This window comes from Apodemus sylvaticus, chromosome 2, assembly GCF_947179515.1.
Source record: "Apodemus sylvaticus chromosome 2, mApoSyl1.1, whole genome shotgun sequence".
NCBI classification, from domain to species: domain Eukaryota; kingdom Metazoa; phylum Chordata; class Mammalia; order Rodentia; family Muridae; genus Apodemus; species Apodemus sylvaticus.
This window is the reverse complement of record NC_067473.1, coordinates 166,526,721-166,553,263: the sequence shown is the minus strand read 5'-3', so window position 1 is coordinate 166,553,263 and position 26,543 is coordinate 166,526,721. Positions and strand designations below refer to the sequence as shown.

General features: G+C 38.0%; 3 protein-coding genes across 26 annotated transcripts in view; all 3 read left to right on the top strand.

Moving 5' to 3' along the window:
- LOC127679308 (killer cell lectin-like receptor 4) overlaps nt 1-22,465 on the top strand; it is a 47,905-nt gene extending 25,440 nt beyond the window's left edge. The window contains exon 8 of the mRNA XM_052175077.1: nt 22,413-22,465. The gene's annotated coding sequence lies outside the window, so the exon portion shown is untranslated. The remainder of the gene's footprint in view (nt 1-22,412) is intronic.
- Nucleotides 1-26,543, top strand: part of LOC127679301 (killer cell lectin-like receptor 5) — a 403,713-nt gene that overhangs the window by 148,395 nt on the left and 228,775 nt on the right. For 2 of the 23 annotated variants that reach the window (XM_052175057.1, XM_052175055.1), the window contains exon 8: nt 22,413-22,434. The exons of the other annotated variants lie outside the window; for them this stretch is intronic. The gene's annotated coding sequence lies outside the window, so the exon portion shown is untranslated. Of the gene's footprint in view, nt 1-22,412; nt 22,435-26,543 lie in introns of those variants that run through there. 23 annotated transcript variants of the gene reach the window in all.
- The window catches only part of LOC127679309 (killer cell lectin-like receptor 5), a 46,287-nt gene that overhangs the window by 1,118 nt on the left and 18,626 nt on the right, over nt 1-26,543 (top strand). Inside the window, exons 2-8 of one of the 2 annotated variants that reach the window (XM_052175078.1) lie at nt 593-756; nt 2,180-2,269; nt 3,701-3,919; nt 5,908-6,050; nt 15,604-15,707; nt 22,193-22,333; nt 22,413-22,498. In XM_052175078.1, the coding sequence (XP_052031038.1) occupies nt 645-756; nt 2,180-2,269; nt 3,701-3,919; nt 5,908-6,050; nt 15,604-15,707; nt 22,193-22,313 (789 nt within the window). In that variant the 5' untranslated portion in view covers nt 593-644 and the 3' untranslated portion in view covers nt 22,314-22,333; nt 22,413-22,498. Of the gene's footprint in view, nt 1-592; nt 757-2,179; nt 2,270-3,700; nt 3,920-5,907; nt 6,051-15,603; nt 15,708-22,192; nt 22,334-22,412; nt 22,499-26,543 lie in introns of those variants that run through there. The other variant, XM_052175079.1, reaches the window with a different exon arrangement.

Here is a 26,543-nt window from a genome sequence, read left to right as displayed (position 1 = left end):
GATTATGGCTGGGTGGAGGGATTGGATATCTCAGCTGATTTGGGTTTCAACCCAAAAGATATTTATATGTACTAGATCACCTATAGTATTAACCTTCAAATATTCCTTTGAAAGTAGTGTCTGGAAAACTCAGAGTCATGCATAAATAAAAAGATTGAAAAATATTTAATATTCATACATATATCAAAATGTGTTAACAATTTTAAAGCAATGCTTTTATTTATCCCTAAAGTCTTGATTCTTTGTTATTTGAATAGATTGCAATTTTTCAATGATCTTCAGAGGTTCCAATTTTACCTAAACTTTTTTTTTACGTGCTGAATATTTTATACATACAGCCTGTGTCAATATCTTGATGACTTATTAGTAAAATTTTATGGCTTTCCATATTTCTAAAAATTAATTGCTCTGACCATTAAAAATATAAAGAACTTCAATTGAAATCTGCACAGTGTTCTCCCCTTTAGTGGAAACGGGGTCACTCCATACCAGGATGTTTGGATCATTAAGTGAGTCAGACCCCACCCTTTCCCAGCCCTCTGCATCATCACACACAGATACCTTCCTGAAGATGGACATTTTATTTCTTTAGAAATAAATCAAGGACGTATTTTAACAGAGAACATACTTCACATACTCCCAAGATGAGTGAGCAAGAGGTCACTTATTCAACTGTGAGATTTTATAAGTCTTCAGGGTTGCACAACCAAGTGAGATCTGAGGAGACTCAAGGGCCCAGAGAAGCTAGACACAGAGGTAAGTGTTTGAAGTGTGTAAAAATCACACATTTTAAAAATGTATTTTAACCATTTAAAATTAGAAATATACTATTAGCTTCTTTGCAAAACTATAATGTTCCATTTCATCTGGGCTTGGTTGTGCCCAAGGGTCGGGGGGTGAGGGAAGAAAAAAATATTAGCTAGAGGATAATCATGTATGTACTTATTCAAAATTAATTTAAGAAACCAAGTAATCAGATTTTAAAGTTAAAAAAAAGAAAAATTATAACCCCACTTCTACTTTTTAGTTGTAAGCCAGTTACAAAGGAAACTAGATGGGTGGAGTAGAACAATGGGAGTCTATATGGAAAAAAATCTTGAGAATAAAGAAGTGAGAAACCATTAGCATGTTTTTTATATTGTTTAGTCCAGTCAAGAATAATTATGAAAACTTTAAAACTAACAGGCAAACTAGATTCTGATAAAACACCAAAAGTTCCAGAGAAACTAAATCCTAAGGCAATGAACCTTGTACATTAGAAACAATACTTTCATTCTCAACGAAAGTGTTTTAATTGTTATAAATATCACAACATCTAATGCAACAAGGCACAGAAAATTATCCCTCCAAAGAGGAAGTCTCCCAGTGGAAATAAAGTTGCAGCTGAAGGAAGAGGGGATGACAGGTTAGTAGGTCTGTTATAAGTAAACCCCAGTATGAGTTCCTAAAACATCAAGGAATAACTTTGTTTCTTAATGAAAAAGCAGAAATATTACTTTTTAGTCTCATTTTTCCTCTGCACACACTGTCACATCTATGCTCCAAGCTGAGATAGTTTTCTTCTTTGATGTAGTGATAATCAGAGACATGAGTTTCAGTTTCCAAATGCCTTAAGTACACCAAAATGTTCAGTTTTATATAGAACAAAATCAAACTTTCAGGAAAGAAGAGGTTGTTGACATATAGGACCTTTCAAGAATGGGGATGTATACAGATCAGGTCCAGATCAGATGTCACTCCCTGATAGTTCTCAAGAATATCCAACACTCATTCTTCCTCTTTAGTCTCAGTTATTTTTCCTGGTGGACTGCATGCTACACTTCGGTATCTTATATTTGGATTGTAACAATGTCTCCAGGGCCTTCTGTAGAAGGTACATTAGCTCCTGTAGAACTGGGTGAGGGCACATGCCTGTCATCTAGCTCCTAGTTTGTGTCAGGAGGATTCAGAATACAAGGCAAAGGCTGAAATAAGTTGAAAATGTTGTGAAAATTCATACACGAAGGATTTGTAAAGTGGGTGCATTTAAGGTAGAAATCTACTATTTTGAGAGCCCATTTTCAGTCTGTGTCATCAACTTGTGAAAAATTTTCCCTTGTTTCCATTCCACAAAATTGTAATTAGTATTGAGATGTGCTCTTTTCATGTTGATGTTTTTCTTCTTTTGTTTTGGTTTAAGAGTGCTCTGTCCCCTGGCAGCTCATTGTGATAGCACTTGGAATCCTCTGTTCCCTTCTAATGGTAACTGTTGCAGTGTTGGTGACAAACAGTGAGTAATTGAGATACATCTTGTTTGAAAATTTGCCTAATGAATAGCTTTAGACATGAACTATGCAGTTACCCACTCTGTCCATTGTCTTGCTTATAATCAGGTGATGAGTCAGAAACTCTGGACGCTAGAATTTTGTTCCTGACACACTGCAGTGTCTGTTATCTTTCATACCTATTGTGTTAGCTCTGGGGATGTTGGGAGTTGCCTGGTTTTTGCCTCATTTTTGGTTATATGTCTTCTGAGTACTTGGTGATAATATGCTTTCTGATCTCAGGTGATTGTTAATCTTACATAAACATTTTATGATAAACAGCTATGCAAGAATTGATGAAATTCTTTTTCTACTTCTTTTCTGTATATTGAGGTCATGTTAAAGTAAGAAGACTTCTGTACGGAGACATTAAAGGTTAAAATTTATTGGATTCCTCCACATTTACACAGGAAATCTTCTAGGCTGTGCTCAAACATAGCTTTGTATGTGGTCATATTGCATTCCATATGCTTCAATAAAAATTGTGCTATTTCTTAGCATTATTTTAGTTCATGCTTTCAAGTGTTGTTAAGTATTTATTGAATATTTTACTTTGATTATTATTTGTAAATTTGTGCTTCAGAATATGAAGTGATTGGATGCTACTCCTGTCATAATTTTACTCAGTTGTATAATTTAATTTATAGTCAACTAACCTTAGAGAAAAATTGATGTATCTGTTTCTAAAGTGAGTTAGTGAAGTGCTAATTTATAAATGTTAAAGTAACAATGAAAATGATTTATAGGTGAAGGCCAGTGTCGGGAGGCAGTAGTAGGTGGGTGGGTGGGGCAGCACCCTCATAGAAGGAGGGGAGGGGGAGGGAATTAGGGGGTTTTCATATGGGAAATCAGAAAAGGGAATAACATTTGAAATGTAAATAAATAAAATATTCAGTAAAAGAAAAAAATTGAAGAAGATTTGAAAAATGTCTTCATGCCTAGCTGGAGAGTTGGAGTGTAGCATACATTGAGAGGGATAGCTTTTTATGTAGCCATAACTTAAAGTTTGGCTACAGTATTTGCTTTAAATGTTGGTTCTTCATATTTTTAATATCACAAAAACTACAGAATTTATTTTTTATTTTTTTAATTGGTAAGTGACTGAATCAAACTGTTTCTTGACATTCCCTCATATAAAGAAGTAACAATAAATGTGCTGCTAAAAGGGTTATGATGATGAAATGTCTTATTAAATTTAATAAATAAAATGAATAAGGATGAACTTTTAAGGCATAGCAAAGACGACTCTGAAAGGCAAAATAAAGAAACGGAACCTTTTCTTTAGGAAAAAAAAGAAAATTATTTTTTTGGCTGTCAACATAAAGTTTTATCTCTAATCTTTTTTTAATATACACTCCTTATAAGCATTTCTGATATTATATATGTCACTAATTTAGTTTTGCAGTATAGTCAAGAGAATCATGAACTGCAGAAAACTCTAAACCACCACCATAATTGCAGCAGCATGCAATGTGACATCGACTTGAAGAAAGAAGTGTTAAGAAATAAGTGTATAGAGTGTAGTCTAGGCAATGATCTTCTGGAATCCCTCAATAGAGAACAGAACAGATGGTACAGCGAGATCAAGACTGTTTTAGATTCCTCTCAGCACACAAGTAAGGAGCAGGGGAGGACCATTAACACAGAAATGCATTATCATCTATTCTTTCTTCTCCAGAAGCTTTGAAGTCCAACCAGCGGCTTAAGATGCTAGTGATCTGTGGGTTAATCTGTTGCGGTTCCTTATTTCATGTAGGGGCCTAGAAACCAAGAAATCTAAGTTTGGATTAGGAGAATCTTTTAGTTTCTAGAAGTGAGTGTCTGTTTGGCAATCATACAGCTCCCTGAGGAGGGAACTACAAAGAAGTAACCCTAAGAATTATGACTGTCTTAGTCTATGGGAAAATATGAGTCTACAACTTTGTTACTGACAGAACATGGAATATTTTAGTAAGAGCATATTTATCAACTATTTATGCTAAAATGGATGCAGTTATAAAAATAATTCTCTGTGTGTGTGTGTGTGTGTGAGAGAGAGAGGGGGGGAGGCAGAGCCTGTATTCCATCTGACTTGATTTGAGAGAGTTGGGCTTTTTGTAACAAAGGAACCCTCCCTAGATCAGACAACTACACCATGGTGTGCACATGTTGCAGCTCTGTCAGGGACATAGTGAATGAAGCTAGAAAAATGAAAAGATCAAGTGTCACAAAAAACGTTTCTTACCCTTCAGTGTGACTCATCACTTTAACTGACACAGTTTATCAATTGTCATTAACTATTTTGCAAGATTTTGAGATAATAGAGCTCTTGTATATAATCTCACTACTCTGATAGTAAGATATGAAGATTCTCATTATGTCAGTATGAATACATTTAAAACAGCTACATCATAAAATTTTTGACAGGATGAAAAGTTTCAAAAACATCTTTGAAGTATTCTAGAACCAAGGAAAATGTATTGTGCCACTGGTTTAAATAACTTAATTATTTCTTAAAGAGTCGCATAATGATATAACAACTGTGATTATGAGGTTGAGGGAAGGGGATTTTAATTTTCAGGACAGTCTGGATATGTCAGCAGATTCCATGCCAACAAGAGCTACCCAATGATACCTCTTCCCAGAAATATAATGGTTGGAGATAAAGTTTGTTAAGAAAGCATGGCTATTCTCAGCCCTTCACTAAACACAATATTCCTATTTTGCTACAAAAACTGCACATATTTTAATGTTTTCAACTTAAATGTTTTGTGAATATCAGTATACAATTGAAGGCATCAACATAGTCAAGAGAACAGACTATGAGCCACAAAACCTCCTTTGTATGTCTCTTAGTTCTTTTAAGGTATGAACATGTAACACATACCATGGCACAATGCTAAGTGCACAGTAGTGTGTGCACCAGCATGGGGACAATGTAGAGCTAGAATTCTGCCATCAGTTTAGCTGCCGCTGAATAGCAAGTGTTCATTGCCTCTTCTCCATCCCCTGGTATCTTACAAGCTTCTATTTCCTAGAGTTGTACTGATTTAGAAATCTGATCTGCGTGAAATTAGAAAGTTAGTCCTAGACCTGGTGTGTTTCACTTTGCCTACCATCCTCAAGTTCATCCATGTTCATCATATACATGGGCATCTCACTTTTGTGTTTTAGTGTAAGACATCATGTTATTTTCCAGCGCAAGGTGACTTGGAACTCATTGTATAACCAAGGCTGGACTGGAATTCAACAATTAGCCTAGGCTGGAAATCAACTGGTGAAGACTCCACTGTCTTGCTCTTTGGAGTGCTCAAGTTACAGGCATAAGTCATCATGCTGGACTGATTCATTTCCCTTTGAGGGATAAATAGTATTCTTTTGTGTGCTGTGCTACATTTTTTCTAGGGATTCATCAGTGACTGACACATTAAATTTTTTTTTCTATCTCCACTGTTATAATGTTGCATAGATCATGGGTGTATGGGGGTCTCTGGGCATTATAGAATCTCAATTTCTGAGACCAGTGAGATTTTAATTTTCCTTTACACAGCCTTATTAAATATATTGTTCTGGTAACAAAATACCAGAAAATAATATGTTTAACCATTTACCTTCTCTGTTGTAGTCAGCGGAGTTGAAATATACTGGTTTTGCTATGGTATAAAATGCTATTATGTCACCAAGGACAGAAAATCATGGAGTGGATGCAAACAGACATGTCAGAATTCCAATTTATGTCTTCTGAAGATAGATGATGAGGATGAGCTGGTAATGTACATCTTACGTACTCCTTTATTTTCTTAGAGTCTGTCTCTAACTCTGATAATGAGATACTCAATCCAGGTTTTTTTTTTCATTTGTATATGATTTTATTGTAATTTGAAAAAACTGTGGGACACAAGTCTGTTAATAGGAGACTCCTTATTACAGAGACATGTGTATCTTTCAGTGTTCTCCATTTCTCAGGAGTATACAAGAGATTACCTTAGGAAGCAAGTCTTTACTGATGAAGTTTAACTGTTTGGTACAGTACATCCTGTGGCTGACAGTTATTTATCTCCATAGAGTGCCAAATAAACCTCTGTTGTATAAAGTTTGCTCTTTGATACCTAGAAGTTAGGTTCCCTGAGATGAGTAATCCGATGGCAATAGGGAAAGTAGCTGAGCTCTGTGCTTGTCTGACCAATGAGATAATATGACAAATGTGGAATTAAATGTTTTGACTACTTGGCCCCAAGGGGATTTTCACTGAAACTGTCCATATCTTTATTGCATAGTATTCTTGTGTTTTGGAAAAACATATCCATCTTTAAAAGTCACTACTTAAAAGGTTTTCAGGATTCTGACATTCCTGTTTAAATTATTACTAATGAAATCTCTTCAAATAAGAAGAGCATATAGTTCTAGAGGAATGATTTCATAATCACTTTGATACCTTGGTATTTATAACATATAAGGAGCAGAGACTGAAGGAAAGGCCATCCCTCAGAGACTGCCCCACCTGGGGATCTATCCCGTATAGAGACACCAATCCCAGACACTATTATGGATGCAAACAAGTACTGGCTGACAAGAGCCTGATACAGTTGTCTCCTGAGAAGCTCTGCCAGTGCCTGACAAATATAGCAATAGATGCTCACAGCCATTCATTGGACTGAGCACAGGGTTCCCAGTAGAACTAGAGAACTAGAGAAAGGACCCAAGGAGCTGAAGGGATTTGCAGCCCCATAGGAGGAACAACAATATGAACCAACCAGTACCCCCAGAGCTCCCAGGGATTCAACCGCCAACCAAAGAGCCATGGAGAGACCCATGGCTCCACCTGCATATGCAGCAGATGATGGCCTTGTGAGATATCAGTGAGAGGAAAGGCCCTTGGTCCTGTGCAGGCTCGATGCCCTCTGTTAGGGGAATGCTAGGACAGGGATGAATGAGTGAGTTGGTTGCTGAGCAGGGGAAGGCATGATGTGTTATGGGATCCTCAGAGGAGAAATGAGAAAAGGAGATAACACTTGAAATACAAATAATGAATATATCTAAAAATATATATACAACAATTTAATACATGGTTAAAGAACAAAATAAAAGGATTTTAATGTCAAATGATATTTTAATTTTCCACTTAATGCAGTAACCATGACCAATTTTTAAAATTTTTATTGTTATCACTGTTAGTAGTAGGTGTAGTAGTAGTAAGTAGTACTTGTACTACTAGTAGTAGTATTTTGCATATTCATTTCTAACTGATTCCCTTCTGGTCACTTCCTCCCACAATCCTCACCCTATTCTTTCTCCTCTGATAAGGTGATTGTTCCTAAGGTATTTCCTTACTTTGCCACATCAACTCTCCATGAAGCTAGTAGCATACTTTTCCACTCATCCCAGGCAAAGCAGACCAGTTGGAAGAACATAACATACAGGCTACAGATTTTAGGATAATGCTCGCACCAGTTGCTCAGGACCCACAGGAAGACCACACTGCACATGTGCATGGAAACCTAGGTCTATCCCCATGAATGTTCTCTGTTGGTGGTTCTGAGAGTCACACAGGTCCAGGACTGTTGATTCTATTGGTCTTCCTGTGCAGTTCCTATCCCCTTCAGAGCCCACCATCTTTCCACATATTCTTTTATAAGAGTCCTCAAGCTCCATCTACTGTTTGGCAGTGGGTGTCTATGTACATATGAGTCAGCTGCTGGAGGGAGCCTCACAAAGAACAGCCATGATAGATTCCTGCTTACAAGCATACCAGAGTAGCATTAATAGGGTCACAGATTGATGGCCTTTCCATGGGATGTGATTCAAGTTGTGCTTGATATTGGTTGACTGTTTCTGCAAGCTTTGCAAAATACTTAATCCCTGCATTTCTTGGATACATGATAAGTTTTTGGTCAAAATTTTTGTGGGTGTGTTGGTGTCCCTATCACTCCCGAGGGTTTCTTCCCTTCCCAGGCTACATAGAGCCACAGCTAAGGATACCTGCATTGATTCGTCTGTGCTTCCCCTATCACTGGTTTCCATCTCTTCCTGGAGATGTCCCCCACAACCATCCCCATCAGTTGCAGATTTCTTGGCCATCAGCACACCCCACCAACCATCCCTCCCGACACCTGACCCTAAACCCCCATATCCCTTATGATCTCGTCTCCCAGTTCCCTCCCTCCATCAGCCTTCAATGAAGATTCCATGCTTGGTTCCAAGTGAGACTAAAGCATGCTTGCTTGTGCCCTTCTTCCTATCCAGCCAAATGGGTCTGTGGAATGTAGCATTGACATCCTGTATTTTACTGCAAATGTCCACTTATAAGTGAATGAATACCAGACATACCCTTTTGCGACTTGCTTACCTCACAAAGGATGATATTATCAAATTCCATCCATCTGCCTGGAAAATTCATGATGCCTTTTTTTACCCTATAATCTTTGTTTACATTCCAAATGCCTTCCCCTTTTCCAGTTCTCCCCTCCCCACAAGTCCCATAAGCTGTCTTCCCTCTGTCCATTCCCCAATCACCCCCTTCCCATTTCTCTGTCCTGGTACACTCCTACAATGCTAGATCAACCCTTTTCAGGACCAGGGCCCTCTCCCTCTTTCTTCTTGGGAATCTTTGATATGTTAATTGTGTCTTGAGTATTCAGAGCTTCGGGGCTAATTAATATCCACTTATCAGTGACTGCTTATCAGAATTCATGTGTATTCTTTTGTGATTAGGCTACCTCACTTAGGATATTTTCCAATTACAACAATTTGGCTAAAAAATTCATGAATTCATTGTTTTACATTGCTGAGTAGTATTCCATTGAATATACCACAGTTTCTATACTCATTCCTCTATTGAGGGACATCTGGGTTCTTTCCAGCTTCTGGCTATTATAAATAAAGCTGCTATGAACATAGTGGAGTATGTGATCTTATTGCATACCAGGGAATCCTCTGGGTATATACCCAGGAGTTGTATTCCAGAGTCCTCTGGAAGTGTAATACCCAGTTTTCTCAGGAATCACCAGACTGATTTCCAGAGTGGTGATACCAGCTTACAATCCCACCAGCAGTGGAGGAGTGTTCCTCTTTCTCCACATCCTTGCCAACACCTGCTCTCAACTGAGTTTTCAATTTTAGCCATTATGACTGGTGTGAGGTGAAATCTCGGGGTGTTTTGATTTGCATTTCCCTAATGATTAATGATGTTGAACATTTCTTAAAGTGCTTCTCAGCCATTCAAGATTTTTCCAGTGAAAATTTTTTGTTTAACTCTGTATGCCATTTTTTGCATTTATTCAATGTATTTTCTATTTACATTTCAAAATGATTTCCCCTTTTCTGGCTTCCCCACTCCCCAAAAGTCAGATAAGCCCCCTTCCCTCCCTCTTTTCTGCCATCTATCCCTTCCCACTTCCCTGTTCTGGTTTTGCCCTATACTGCTACCCTGAGTCTTTCCAGAACCAGGGGCCACTCCATTGTTCTTCTTGTATCTCATGTAATGTGTGGATTATGTTTTGGGTATTCCAGTTTTCTAGGCTAATATCCACTTAATAGTGAGTGCATACAATTATTGATCTTTTGAGACTGGGTTACCTCACTTAGTATGATGTTCTCCAGCTCCATTCATTTCCCTAAGAATTTCATGAATTCATTGTTTCTAATGGCTCCATTATGTATATATACCACATTTTTTGCATCCATTCTTCTGTTGATGGATACCTGGGTTCTTTCCAGCTTCTGGCTATTATAAATAGGGCTGCTATGAACATAGTGGAGCACGTATCCTTACTACATTCTGGGGAATCCTCTGGGCATATGCTCAGGAATGGCATAGCCGGATCTTTCCAAAGTGAGGTGCCCAGTTTTCTGAGGAACTGCCAGACTGATTTCCAGAGTGGTTGTACCAATTTGCAACCCCACCAACAGTGGAGGAGTGTTCCTCTTTCTCCACATCCTCACCAACACCTGCTGTCTCCTGAATTTTTAACTTAGCCATTTTGAATGGTGTAAGGTGAAATCTCAAGGTTTTTTAATAGGGTTATTTGGCTTTCTGGGGTCTACCTTCTTGAGTTCTTTGTATATATTGGATATAAGCCCTCTGTCGGATGTAGTGTTGGTAAAGATCTTTTCCCAATTTGTTGGTTGCCATTTTGTGCTTTTGGCAGTGTCATTTGCCTTACAGAAACTTTGTAATTTTATGAGGTCCCATTTGTCAATTCTTGATCTTAGAGCATAAGCTATTGGTGTTCTGTTCAGGAACATTTCCTCTGTGCCCATGTCCTCAAGGGTCTTCCCCAGTTTCTTTTCTATTAGTTTCAGTGTGCCTGGTTTTATGTGGAGGTCCTTGATGACTTGCAGTTGAGCTTAGTAGAAGGAGATAAGAATGGATCAATTTGCATTCTTCTGCATGATGACCTCCAATTGAACCAGCACCATTTGATGAAAAAAACTATCTGTTTTTTTCAATGGATGGTTTTAGCGCCTTTGATGAAGATCAAGTGACCATAGGTGTGTCAATTCATTTCTGGGTCTTCAATTCTATTCCATTGATCTACCTGCCTGTCACTGTAGCAATACCATGCAGTTTTTAACACTGTTCCTCTGTAGTACTGCTTGAGGTCTGGAATACTGATTCCCCCAGAAGTTCATTTACTGTTGAGAATAGTTTTAGCTATCCTGGGTTTTTTGTTATTCCACATAAATTTGCAAATTTCTCTTTCTAACTACATAAAGAACTGAGTTGGGATTTTGATGGGGATTGCATTGAATCTGTATATTGCTTTTGGCAAGATGGACAATTTCACTAGATTAATCCTGCCAATCTAAGAGCAAGGAAGATTTTCCATTTTCAGAGGTCTTCATCAATTTCCTTTTTGAGAGACCTGAAGTTCTTGCCATATAGAACTTTCACTTGTTTGGTTAGAGTCACACCAAGATACTTTATATTGTTTGTGGCCATTGTGAAAGGTGTCATTTCTCTAATTTCTTTCTTCGCCTGCTTTTCCTTTTGAGTATTGGAAGGCTTCTGATTTTCTTGAGCTGATTTTATAACTAGACACTTTACTGAAGTTGTTTATCAGCTGTAGGAGTTCTCGGGTGGAGTTTTTGGGTCACTTAAGTATCCTATCATATCATCTGTGAATAGTGATATTTTGAATTATTCCTTTGCAATTTGTATCTCTTTGACTTCCTTTTGTTGTCTAATTACTCTAGCTAGAACTTCAAGTACTGTATTGAAAAGAAATGGAGAGAGGGGGCAGCCTTGTCTAGTCCCCGATTTTAGTGGGATTGCTTCAAACTTCTCTCCATTTAGTATGATGTTGGCTATTGGTTTACTGTATATTGCTTTTACTATGTTTAGCTATGGGCCTTGAATTCCTGTTCTTTCCAAGACTTTTAGCATGAAAGGATGCTGAATTTTTTTCAAAAGGTTTTCAGCATCTAATGATATGATCGTGTGTTTTTTTCTTTGAGTTTGTTTATGTAGTTGATAGCATTTTTGGAATTCTGTATATTGAAACATCCCTGCATCCCTGGGATGAATCCTACTTGATCATGGTGAATTATCGTTTTGATGTGTTCTTGGATTCGGTTGGCAAGAATTTTATTAAATATTTTTGCATCTACATTAATTAGGCTAATTGGTCTGAAGTCCTCTTTGTTGGATGTTTGTGTGGTTTTGGTATCAGCATAATTGTGGCTTCATAGAATGAGCTAGGGAGTATTCCTTCCATTTCTATTTTGTGGAATAGTTTGAAAAGTATTGGTGTTTCGTCTTCTTTGAAGGTCTGATTGAATTCTGCACTAAAATCATCTGGTCCTGTGCTTTTTTTCGATCGGAAGACTTTCAATGACCACTTCTATTACTTTAGGGGTTATGGGACTGTTTAGGTGATCTATTTGATCCTGGTTTAATTTTGGTATTTGGTATCTGTCTAGGAAATTGTCCATTTCCTCCATATTCCACGCTTGTGTTGGGTATAGGTTTTTGTATTAAGATCTGATGTTTTTTTTAATTTCCTCAATTTATGTTGTTATATCTCCCTTTTCATTTCTAATTTTGTTAATTTGGATACTGTCTCTGTGCTCTCTGATTAGTCTGGCTAAGGGTTTATCTGTTTTGTTGATTTTCTCAAAGAACCAGCTCCTGGTTTTGTTGATTCTTTATATGGTTCTCTTTGTTTCTACTTGATACATTTCAGCCCTGAGTTTGATGATTTCCTGTCTTCTACTCCTCTTGGGTGAATTATCTTAATTTTGTTCCAGAGCTTTATGGTGTCCCATTGAGCTGCTAGTGTATGCACTATCCAGTTTCTTTTTGGAGGCTCTCAGGGCTATAAGTTTTCCTGTTAGCGCTGCTTTCATTGTGTCCCATAGATTTGGGTATGTTGTGCCTTCATTTTCATTAAATTCTAGAAAGTCTTTGATTTCTTTCTTTATTTCTTCCTTGACCAAGGTATCATGGAGTAGAATATTGCTCAGCTTCCAAGTATATGTGGGCTTTCCATTATTTTTGTTGCTCTTGGAGACAATTCTTACTCCATAGTGATCTGATAAGAGGCATGGGATTAATTTCATCTTCTTATATCTGTTAAAGTATGTCTTGTGACCAAATCCATTGTCGATTTTGGAGAACATACCATGAGGTGCTGAGAAAAAGGTATATTCTTTTGCTTTAGCATGAAATGTTTTATATACATATGTGTGTGTGTGTGTGTGTGTGTGTGTGTGTGTGTGTGTGTGTGTGTTAAATCCAATTGGTCCAAAGTTTCAATTAGTTTCACTGTGTCCCTGTTTAGTTTCTGTTTTTCTGATTGGTCCACTGAGGAGAGTGGAGTGTTGAAGTCACCTACAATTATTGTGTTAGGCGCAATGTGTGCTTTGAGCTTTAGTAAAGTTTCTTTTATGCATGAGGGTATCCTTGCATTTGGAGCATAAATTTTCAGAATAGGGAGTTCTTCTTGGTGGATTTTTCCTTTGACCAGTAAGAAGAATCTTTCTGTGTCCATTTTGATGATTTTAGGTTGGAGGTCAATTTTATCTGATATTAGAATCAGTACTCTGACTTTTTTCCTAAGACCATGTGCTTGTTAAATTGTTTTCCAGCCTTTTATCCTGAGGCAGTGTTTGTCTTTGACACTGAGGTGTGTTTCCTGTAAACAGCAAAATGTAGGGTCCTGTTTATTTATCCAGTCTGTTAGTAGAGGTCTTTTTATTGGGGAATTGAGTCCATTGATGTTAAAGGATATTAACCAATAGTGATTATTACTTCCTGTTATTTTTAAAGTTATTTTTATGTTTGAGTGGTTATCTTCCTTTGGGTTTGATGAAAGAAGGTTACTATCTAGCTTTTTCCAGGGTGTAGTTTCCCTCCTTCTATTGGTGTTTTCCATCTATTATCCTTTGTAGGGCTGGGTTTGTGGAAAGCTATTGTTTAAATTTGGTTTTGTCATGGAATATCTTGGTTTCTCCATCTATGGTGATTGAGAGTTTTTCTGGGTATAGTAGTCTTGGCTGACATTTGTGTTCTCTTAGAGTCTGCATGAGATCTGTCCAGAATCTTCTAGCTTTCATGGTTTTTAGTGAGATGTCTGGTGTAATTCTGATAGGTCCTTCTTTATGTTACTTGGCCTTTTTCTCTTACTGCCTTTAGTATTTTTTCTTTGTTTAGTACATTTGTGGGTTTGATTATTATGTGATGGGAGGTAGTTCTGTTCTGGTCCAGTCTCTTTGGAGTTCTGTAGGCTTCTTCTATGTCCATGGGCATCTCTCTCTTTGGTTATGGAAGTTTTCTTCCCCAATATTGTTGAAAATATTTGCTGGCCCTTTCAGTTGTAAATCTTCACTCTCATCTGTACCTCTAAAACTTAGATTTGGTCTTGACATTGTGATCTGGATTTCCTGGATGTTTTGGAATGCAAGCTTTTTGCATTTTGCATTTTCTTTGACTGTAGAGTCAATGCTTTCTATGGTATCTTCAGCATCTGATATTCTTTCTTCTATCTCTTCTATTCTGTTGTTGATAGATGTTGGCATCTATGACCCGTGATTTCTTCTGAAGGCTTTCTATCTCCAAAATTGTCTCCCTTTGTGATTTCCTAGTTGTTTCTACTTCTGTTTTTAGATCGTGGATTGCTTTGCTCAGTTCCCTCACTTGTTTGTTTGTGTTTTCCTGTAATTCTTTAAGTGATTTTTGTGTTTCCTCTTTCATTTCTTCTTCCTGTTGACCCAAGTTCTCCTGTATTTCTTTAAGTGATTTTTGCATTTCCTCTTTATTGGCTTCTATCAACAGGCCCATATTGTCCTGCATTTCTTTAAATGATTTTTGTGTTTCCCTTGTCAGGGTTTCTACCTTTTTATCCATTTTCTCCTGTGTTTCTTTAAGAGATTTATTTATGTCCTACTTGTGTTTCTCTAACAGGAACACAAATCCAAATCTTGTTTTTCTGGTATGTTGGGGCATCCAGGACTTGCTGCTGTTGGAGAATTGGGTTCAAATGCTGCCATATTGCCTTGATTTCTATTAGTAACGTTCCTGCTTTTCTCTTTTGCCATCTAGTTATCTCTGGCGTTAGTTGGACCTGTTTTACTTGTCTGGTGCTTGAACCTCCTATAAACCTATAAGGCTATTTCTGCTCCTCTGTATGGCTGGGTTTCTCCTGGCACAGATTACTGATGGGCTGCCCTACTCTTGGGTGCTGTTGGAGCCCTGGTGTGCCTTGCCCCAACCAATGTTATAACTCGGGGTTGTCTCTGTTTACATGGAGCTGCCTATCCTGTCCATGGGAGTAAAGATGGTGGCAGGGAGCTCTTCCAAGTGCTGATTACTCTGCAGGGCAAAGGACACACTACAGGCTGGCACACAGATGAACTGTAGAGCTTCCCAGGTCTTAGGCACTGGTACAAGCCTAGAGGTCTGTGTCCCAAGAGATTTTGTACTTGGGATATCTCAGTACTTAGAGCTACCAGTCCTGTCCCACTGAGAGCAAAGATGGCAGTGGGGATGATGCCTTTAATTTTTACAGCTGAATAGTATCCCATTGTATAGATATACCATATTCCTTATCAATTATTCAGTTGAGGGACATCTAAGTTGTTTCCACTTTCTGGATATTATGAATAAAAGTGCTATGAACATTCAAGTGTCTTTGCAGGATTGTGGCATATCTTTTGGGCATTTGCCCAAGAATAGCATAACTTGTTCTTGAGGTGGATCTATTGACTGAGGGGTGGGAGGACAGGACCTCAGAGACTGCCACAAGAATGCTGGGAACATTTCCTGCCTGTTCTTCTCTCAGCAGATAGAAATTCATATTAAACTGTATTCTTTCCTTTCCAGAAGTTCCTTCAGATCCAGGTTATTCCAGACAGTTACTGGATTGGATTGAAATATGACAATATAAAAAGCAAATGGGCATGGTCTGACAATGTCTCATCCAAACTGTGAGTTTCTGAACCCTGCATACACCAACTCTGATGTGAAAATTGGGAGGATTGTGTGCAAAGGCTTTTCTTATTTCCCATGGTTTATATGATTTTCTATGGATCTCATGGGTAACGATAAGTTGCATAAGGCATGGCCTGAACAAGTGTTATAGAGAGAAGTTGTATTTTCAAGGAACTGATCAAAAGTGGTTTAAGACTGCAAACATCTCAGAGTCATGTTTTTGTTTTTTCTGGATATTTTTTTTGGTTACATTTCTTCTTCCTGTTGACCCAAGTTCTCCTGTATTTCTTTAAGTGATTTTGCATTTCCTCTTTATTGGCTTCTATCAACAGGCCCATATTAAATGTTGTCCAAGAAGAACAAAGGAGTGGCCACTAATTTCTAATGTATCTCCCCTCTCCTGTCTGTTATTGATGGCCAACTTAGTTTAATTTATCTTCCCATTTTGCTCCTAGGACAAATCTAAATACTGTTTCTCCCTGGTTTAAATCCAAGGTTAAAATAAGGTACACATTTGTTAAAGTTTTATCCCTTTGCCATTTCAGCTTTAAGGAACTTGTTTGATGTCTACATTTGTTTGGTATTCTTTGACATAAATTCTCATTAGGCTAGCCTGGTACAAATTCACTGTATTTAAAAAAATATGCTTTGAATTTCTGACATATATATTCTTTATATTTCAAATGTCATTCCCTTTCCAAGTCTCTTCACCAGAAACCCTATCCTATCCCCTTCCTCCTTCCTCTATTAGGGTGCTCACCCATGCACCCACTTCCACCTTCCCACCCTGGCATTCCCCTACACTGGGGCATCAAATCCCCACAGGACCGAAGGCCATTTCTCCCCATGATGTCCAACAAGGACATCTTCTGCCACATATGTGGCCAGAGTCATGGGTCTCTCCATCTGTATTCTTTGGTTGGTGGTTCAGTCCTTTGGAGCTCTGGGGTAGTCTGACAAATTGACAGAGTTGCTCACCCCACAGGACTGCAAATGCCCTCAGATCCTACAATCCCTTCTCCAACTCCTCCATCAGGGACCCCTCGTTCAGTCCCATGGTTGGCTGCATTCTCCTCTGTATTTGTCAGACTCTGGCAGAGCCTCTCAGGAGACAGCTACATCAGGTTGCTGTCAGCAAGCAATTTCCAACAGCATACGGTTTGGTAACTGTATATGGGATGTATCCCCAGATGGGGCAGTCTCTGGATGGCCTTTCCTTCAGTCTCTGTTGCACACTTTGTCTCCATATTTCCTCCTGTAAGTATTTTGCTCCCACTTCTAAGAAGCACGGAAGCATCCACACTTTGTTCTTCCTTCTTCTTGTCCTTCATAGGGTCTGTGAATTGTATCTTGGTTTTTCTGAGCTTTTTGAGCTAATATCCACTTGTCAGTGGATATTAGATGTCATTAAATACATACCATGTGTGTTCTTTTGGGACTGAATTACGTCACTCAGGATATTTTCTAGTTCCATCCATTTGTCTGTGAATTTCATGAAGTTGATGTTTTTAATAGCTAAGTATTATCCATTGCATACATGTACCACATTTTCTGTATCAATTTCTCTGTTGAGGGACATCTGGGTTGTTTCCAGCTTGTTGCTATTATAAATGTGGCTGCTATGAATATAGTGGAGCATGAGTGTTTATTCAATGTTGGATCATATTCTGGGTATATGTCCAGGAGTGGTGTAGCTGATCCTCAATAGCACTATGTACAATTTTCTGAGGAACTGCCAGACTGATTTCCAGAGTGGTTGTACCAGCTTGCAATCCCACCAACAATAGAGGAGAGTGTTCTACTGTCTCCACATCCTTGACAGCATTTGCTGATCTTAGCCATTCTGACTTGTTTGAGGTGGAATCTCTGGGTTGTTTTGATTTGCATTTCCCACTAAGGATATTGATCATTTCTTTAGGAGTTTCTCAGCCATTTGGCATTCCTCAGTTGAGAATTCTATGTTTAGCTCTGTACCACATTCTTAATAGGGTTTGTTTCTCTGGAGTATAACTTCTTGAATTCTTTGTATATATTAAATATTAGCCCTCTATTAGATGTAGGATTGGTAAAGATAGTTCGCCAATCTGTTGATTGCTGATTTTTCCTATTGACAATGTCCTTTGCTTTAAAGAAGCTTTGTAATTTTATGAGGTTCCATTTGTTGATTATTGATCTCAGAGCATAAGTTATTGGTATACTGTTCAGGAACTTTCCCCTGTGCCCATGTGTTCAAGACTTTCCCCCCACTTTCTCTTCTATTACATTCAGTGTATTTGGTTTTGAAGTGGATGTCCTTGATCCACTTGGACATGAGCTTTTACAGGGACATGTGCTTTCTTGCACTCTAAATAAGGTTGGCCTGGTGCAGAGTGTCATATAATATGTAAAGATTTGGGATTTGATCTGTTTTTCACTATTATTGTCATTACTATGATGTTTAAGCTAACTTGAGGTGTTTTCTTAGATCAGTGTTTCATTGTCTTTATTTTTATCATTTATTTATTTATGTACATATGTATGTATGTATGTATGTATGTATGTATGTATGTATTTATGTTACACTCCAGATTTTACTCTGCTGGGAGTTCACACTCTGATTGTTCCACTTTCCATACTTCTTTCCTGTCCCCTGTCTCTGTGAGGTTCTTCCCCACCCCCACCAGACCTCTAAACTCTCTGGGGCCTCTAGTCTTTTGAGAGTTAGGTGAAAACCTTCTCTCTGGTTGAACTTAGACCTGGCAGTCCTCTACTGTATGTATGTTGGGGCCTCATATCAACTGGCATATGCTGCCTATTTGGAGGCCCAATGTTTGAGAGACCTCATGGGTCCAGGTTAATTGAAACTGCTGGTTCTTTTTTTTTTTTTTAAATATTTTAATTTTCTTTTTTTTTAATTTTTTTATTTGATATAATTTATTTACATTTCAAATGATTTCCCCTTTTCTAGCCCCCCCACTCCCCGAAAGTCCCGTAAGCCCCCTTCTCTTCCCCTGTCCTCCCACCCACCCCTTCCCACTTCCCCGTTCTGGTTTTGCTGAATACTGTTTCACTGAGTCTTTCCAGGACCAGGGGCCACTCCTCCTTTCTTCTTGTACCTCACTTGATGTGTGGATTATGTTTTGGGTATTCCAGTTTTCTAGGTTAATATCCACTTATTAGTGAGTGCATACCATGATTCACCTTTTGAGTCTGGGTTACCTCACTGAGTATGATATTCTCTAGCTCCATCCATTTGCCTAAGAATTTCATGAATTCGTTGTTTCTAATGGCTGAATAGTACTCCATTGTGTAGATATACCACATTTTTCTATATTCTTTGTTTACATTCCAAATGATTTCCCATTTCCTAGATTTCCCCTCCCCATATGTCCCATAAACCTTCTTCTCTCCCTCCATTCTCCAATCACCTCCCTCCTATTTCTCTGTCCTTATATTCCCTTCCAGTGCTAGATCAGTCCTTTCCAGGATCAGCACCCTGAGTCATTTGTTATGCAATTTGTGCCTTGGGTATTCAGGGCTTCTGGGCTAATTAATATCCACTTATCAGAGACTGCATTCCATGTGTATTCTTTAGTGATTGGGTTTCCTCACTTAGGATGATATTTTCCAGATCAAACCATTTGCCTAAAATTTTTGTGAATTCATTTTTTCTAATTGCTGCGTAGTATTCCATTGTGTAAATATACCACATTTTCTGTATCCATTCCTCCCTTGAGGGACATCTGGGTTCTTTCCAGCTTCTGGCTATTGTAAATAAGGCTGCTATTCACATAATGGAGCATGTGTCTTTATTGCATGCAGGGGAATCCTTTGGGTACCCCAGGGAACCAATTAATCCTATTAAAAATGGGGTAAAGATCTAAACAAAGAATTTTCACCTGAAGAAATTCAGATGTCCATGAGGCACCTTAAGAAGTGCTCAACATCTTTAGTCATTAGGGAAATGCAAATCAAAACAACCCTGAGATTTCACCTTACACCAGTCAGAATGGCTAAGGTCAAAAACTCAGGAGACAGCAGGTGTTGGCAAGGATGTGGAGAAAGAGGGACACTCCTCCACTGCTGGTGAGGGTGTAAGATGGTACAACCACTTTGGAAATCAGTCTGGTGGTTCCTCACAAAACTGGACATGACACTTCCGGAGGACCGTGCTATACCTCTCCTGGGTATATACCCAAAGGATTCCCCTGCATGCAATAGAAACTGCTGGTTCTAATACAGAGTCTCCCTCCTCCTCAGCTTCTTCAAGCTTTTCCCTAATTCAAGTACAGGGTTCAGCAGCTTCTGTCCATTGATTGGCTGCAAATATCTGCATCTGGCTCTTTCAGCTGCTTGTTGGTCTTCCAGAGTGCAGTAATGATAGGTCTCTTTTTGTGAGTGCTCCATAACCTCAGTGATAGTGTCAAGCCTTGGGCCTCCCCTTGAGTTGGATCCCACTTTGGGCCTGTCTCTGGACTTTCTTTACTTCAAGTTCCTCTCCATTTCCATTCCTGAAGTTTTTTTAGACAGGAACAATTATGGGTCAGAGTTTTGACTGTGGAATGGCAACCCCTCCCCCATTGATGTCCTGACTTTCTGCTGGAGGAGGGCACTACAAGTTCCCTCTCCCTACTGTAGGGCCTCTCCCTACTAAGGTCCCTCCTTTACATTCCTGAAAGTCTCTTGCCTCCCAGGTCTTTGGTACACTCTGGAAGGTCCCCCTAACCTCCTACTTCCTGAGGTTGCCTGTTTCCATTCTTTCTGCTGACCCTCATGGATTTCAGTACTTTTCCCCCACCTCTTCCAACTTTTCCTGCCCACTTTCTCTTCCAGGTCCCTCCCAGTCTTACCCTATGTGATTGCTTTCTTCTCCCCATATTTTTCTTCTTACAAAGCATTTTTGTATTGCACAAATTTTCCACAATATTTTTCTATTCATATGTCAACATAAAGGGTAGTTCTAAACTCTGACAATTATGAATTTTTGACAGTTGTAAAAGCTGTCATGCAAGTCACTGATACGTATTAATATAATATGATATATATGATATAATATGATAATAATAATACATGTTATTTCTTTTTATTTACTATTTTTTGTGAACACTTGGTGTCTGCTTGGAACTTCTTTTTGCCCATGTTTGACATATGAGTGATATTATTTGAGTAAACCCATGGGCATATCTCATGGCTGATTTAATGTACTCAGTCATTCCTAATGTATGTTACTTCTTCTTTGCTCAACAAGCAACTTGGTTTAATTTATCTTCCATGTATTTAACATTCCTAAATTTGGTAAATTTGAATATTCCACTTCTCTTCATCCTAAAGCCAAAATTCAGAGTGTTTTTGTTGTTGTTGTTTTTGTTGTTTTTGTTGTTGTTGTTGTTTTTGTTGTTGTTGTTGTTTTTGTTGTTGTTGTTGTTGTTGTTGTTTTGGTTTTGGTGTTTGGTGAAGACTCGTCTTTTTGAAGTCTAGGTCCCAGATGGTTTTGGTGAATTTTATTCACTTTCTCTCCTCTGACAGAGTCTCATTAACCAGACTAGTCTAAAACTCCCTATGTATTGAAAGTTAGCTTTGAACTGTGACCCCTCTACCTTGATCCCCTCAAAACTGGAATGATGGATTATGTCCTACAATGCCTGGCTGGATATTTTATTGAGGATTTCCATTTTGAATGCATTCTTTAGTCAGCTTCCTCTCTTAGGGGATAAAAGAGCAACAGTGCTTCCTTAACTGTTTGAGATTTGTTCAAGTCCTGCTAAGACCTCAACCTGAGGAGAAATCTCATTTCTGTTGATTGATACAAGAGGATCTTAATTATCAATTATTAATAACCTTTTTACTTCATATTTTGCTTTGTAGCTCAGTGGCCCATAATGCACAGTCCTTCTGTTTTGATGGTAATTTGCTCTGTGGTCTAATTTATTGTTTTATTCAACTGCATTTTAAACAAAAGGATATTTGTGGTCTCTATTACAACATCTTGCAGATATCAGAGTTCTGTTGCATACAGGGAATTCAGTAGATTATCACGTTTCTGTGAAGACTCTTTAGCTATGAGGTAGGCAGGAAGAATGGGAAACATTATTAGTTGCAAGCCTTCATCTGTAACTATATTTCAAACCTCCCCTCTCTCCTTACAACACAAACATAAACACACATGTGTTTTACTGTGTTCTAGCATTTTTTTTAACAAAATATAAATGTGACATCAGGTTTAGGTAAGATCATTCTTTGGAATATCAAAAATCAGATTTATCTGCTGATCAAAAAATTTTAGTGTGAAATGAAATGTAGAGTTTTGGTGTATTCAAGAGACCATTTCTTATAATGAGCTGAGAGAAAATAAAACATTTTGGTGATGAACTTTAGATAAACAATTCTGTATTTTGTATACTTCCGCCAATAGAATTTTTTAAATCATGACTTATTTCAGTGAATGTTCAATATTAAACAGTTGCCGACTTTTGTTTTTGTCCTTCAATGACTTGAACATAAGGAAAGTCAATTTTACGTCTGGAGGATGTGTATTTTTATCTAAAACAAGACTAGAAAATACTAACTGTGAAAATTGCTACCCCTGCATTTGTGGAAAGAGACTGGATAAATTTCCAGGTTAATTCTCCAACAAGAGTAAAAGGTAAAAATGAATTGTGTTGATCCTTACTTGTTTCCTGTAATAATTTGCGACTACTAACAAACAATTATTTTGATTACAGAACATAGTCTGCTGTGCAAACAGACATGAATCTGGAATCTGACTTAATAGAACAGAGACTACTTTCCTTCCTGTTGGAGACAGGACACATCTCCTCTCGTGCATGGACACACTTTGTGCCAAATCCTTGACAATTCTGATATTTCTGCTTTCTTAAACTATGATAAAACTAAATAATAAACCATAATAAACAGCCTGAGATTTCTTTATTGATAAGTTAAATTGTCTTAATTTAAAACCCAATTAAGAGATGATGTGAATTGTTGATTTTGATTTCTCACGTTCATTGATTACCATTTTGTTTTGTTTTGTTTTGTTTTTTGATTTTTGTTTCATGTAGAATTTTTTCTACTTGTTAAAAACATTTAATTTGTCCAAAAATATAATATCAAGTTTGGTGAAGAGTTGCAAGGATAGTTCAAAGAAATGCAGAATATCTTTCACCCAAGGCATTACTTGTCCTATCTTCTCACTTTACTCCATCTGTGTTAAGTTGAGGTCTTATAGAAAAGGTGGTAATACTTGAAGTTTGCTAAATGTAGTGGCTTACACTGTGATACTAAAAATTAGAAAACTAAGACATGATTGCTGAAAAATGAATATAGTAGGATCCTATGTCATAAAACCAAAGAAACAAACAAAAAAGGCACACATGTCCCTCAATATTTTCCAGGGACAACACTTTATATTATACAACTGTAACCAAATGGTCAAACTCAGGCCAATTACTACTGATACAGTAATGTGTTTTAATTGAGGATCCATGTACATATCTGCTAACTTGTTAATTCCACTCTAGTTTTCTCCATGTTCAGGTTCCATGTATTCAGAGATGGTGTCATTTTAATGGCCTGTTGTCCTGAATAGTTTTCTGTTTTCTGGTGTGGTGGTTTTGTTTGTTTTTGTTTCTTTGGTTTTGTTTATTTGTTTTCAGATAGCTTTTTTATGTGCTAGTCTAGCTGTCCTGGAAGGCTCTCTGTAGAACAGATTGACAGGGACTCAAATTCATTTGTCTCTGCCTCCTGAATGCTGAGATTAGAGGCATGCTTGTGTTTTGTTAACCTTGATATTCTATAAATCACTTTTGGAGTGAGACAGTGTAAGAAAAAAATAGATCTACCGTTTACAAAATCTTTTCTATATCATTTCAGTTTTACATATGTGTTGCCAAAGCTGATAAAACCACATTGGAAATAAATCTGGATGTTCCTCACAAAATTAGATATACTTCTACCTGAAAACTCAGCTATAGCACTACTGCATATACAATCAAAACATATTCTAACATATAACAAGGACACACACTTAACTATGTAGAGCACCCTTATTTATAAGAGCCAGACACTGGAAATAACCCAGATGTCCTTCAAGAGAAGAATGGATGCGGAAAATGTGGTACATTCACACAGTGGAGTACTACTCAGCTATCAAAAAACAATGACTTCATGAAATTCACAGGCAAATGGATGGGACTAGCAAATACCATTATGAATGAGGTAAGTGGGAGACAAAAGATCACACAGTGTATGTACTCACTGATAAGTGCAGATTAACCAAAAGCTCAGAATACCCAAGATAAAACCTACAAACCATATGGAGTTGAAGAAGAAGGAAGACCAAAGGGTAGATGCTTCAATTACATAGAAGGGAGAATAAATTAATCACAGGTAGTAGATGGTTGGAGGTAACTGGGAGGGAGAAAGAAGGTGAAGGGAAAAAAGAGGGGACAGAATTAGGTATTGGAAAGGACAGGAGACAAGTACTGAGGGTCAGAAAAATCAAAGAAAAATATGTAGTGTTACCTAAAAGATGTTCTGCCAAATCACAAGAAAACATGTTTCACTATTTTCATAGTGGCTTTATTGGTCATAGCAAAAATATATGCAACAACTTAGATGCCCCTCAACTGAAAAATGGATAAAGAATATGTGGTATATCTAAACAATGGACTTTTATTCAACTAATAAAAACAAAAACATTACAAAATTTGCAGGGAAATGGATGGAACTATAAAATATCATCGTAAGTAAGATAACCGTGACCCAGAAAGACATAATGGTATGAATTCACTTATCAGTAGATACTAGCCATAAACTACAGGATAAATATGCTACAATTCATAGATTCAAAGAAACTAAGTCACAAGGAAGACTAAAGTTAATATGCTTATATCTCACTCAGAATATTAATAAAATATGCATCATAGGTGGATGAATAGAGTGACATAGGTGGAAGAGTGGGTGAAGAAGGGAATGGGGATGAGTATTCAGTGTGATGGTGGTGGGGTAGAGTTAAGGGCTGAGAGAGAGAAAAGAAATCAATACAAGGGCATCTCTGGGAACAGCCTGAGACCTGGAATGGGGGAAGATCCTAGTGTTTATGGGATTCACCCTTGTTGAGACTCTTGCAAAGTGATGATACGGAGACTAAAGTGGCCACCTCTTGGGACTTCCAGTGCAGGTAAATGGACACCAACCTACCTATAATACCTTTGTCACAAATTTTGTCCAGTCTACAAGAAACACTTGAATTAAAATGAAGCAGAAATGATAGGAATGGCCAACCAATGACTGCCCAACTTGATACCCATTCCTTGGGAAATAACCAAACCCTGATACAATTAATGATACTCTCCTGTGCATTCAGACTGTGGCCTAGCATATCTATCTTCCGAGAGACCTCATCCAGCAGCTGATAGAAACAGATGTAGAGGATCCAGAGTCAAATATTAGAGAAGGCTCGGGGAGTCTTGTAGAAGAGTGGGATATAGGATTGAGGGAATCTGAGAGGTAAAGAACAGCACAGGAAGACCTACTGAGACAACTGTTCTGGAAATATGGGGCCTCACAGAGCCTGAACCACCAACCAAAGAGCATGCAAGAGCTGGTCCCATCCCTCAATCAGGTCTCCATATGGTCTCTACAGGTTCTTTCTTCCTGTTTGGTATTTGTTGGATATTTCTGCTAATTCCATAACTGTAGCTTCCTGGGAGCATCTCGCTTTTCTGGCATCTGGGACATTCTGGGGGCCTCCCTCAGTTCCCTATATCCCACTGCTATATACCTCATTTTAATTCCTGACCTTCTATACATCTCCCCAGTCTCCTCCCACACCTGATCCATCTCCCTCTTTTCCTCCTCCCCCCTCTTTCCTACCCCCAAGTCCCTCATTCGTATGATTATTATGTTCTTACCCCTGGAATATTTCCCCTTCTTTGTGGAAATGCAGAACGGTTAGTGGAGGAAGGGGCATGTGAGGGTGGAAGTGGGAGGAGAAGAGGGAGCTGTAAATAAATAAATTAATTATTAGGAAAAAAAGAAAAGAAAAGAATGAAATAAAAAACAGCAACGTATCAAATCAGAAAAAGAGTTCCTCTGTGGTTTCTGCTTGGAGCCTTCACCTAAATTCTAATTCTATATTCCTTTAACACTCAGGAGTGAAATGTAAGATAAAATAATCCCTTCCTTCCTAAGTTTGTTTGGTTCAGTGTCCATAATGAGACAGAGATCTGGGATAATGGAGCTACCCAAGAATCACTGGGGGTGATGTAGCTGTGACTCACTATATAGGGATATTGAATCTAAAGAGGCCTATGAGGGCCATTTCTATTCAAACTAGTGACTCTAAGATAACATATATAGGGATTTCTTAGTTCTGCACATGCTATAGGTTAACAACAGCTGAATCACAAGGCAGATTAGAAAACCCATTTATTTTCTTGGATCTCCTGGCTGGCATCTCAACCCTTGGAGTAGTTCCACAGTATTTGTCTCTCACTCTCTCACTGTGTGTATGTGTGTGTGTATGTGTGTGTGTGTGTGTGTACTTATGAATGTTTTTGCTGTTGTTTACTTTTCACAAAAATTAATTTAAAAGAAATAGCTAAAGAAAACAATAATGTCTTCATGTTTTTCACTTTTGTTTTGCTACCTGGTCATGTGAGTTCGGTACTTCCTGTTTCATGCTGCACTTTGGTCAAAGAAACAAAAGTAGAGTGTCAATCAATTCCATTCTATCTGAAGTCACTGTATCTTTCAATGCTAATTATGGTCCTTAATAGTTTATATTTTTCTATAAATTCAGAGCTCAGTTGTACAGAGCTTAGAGAAAGCTTCTGCTATTTGGCTGTACA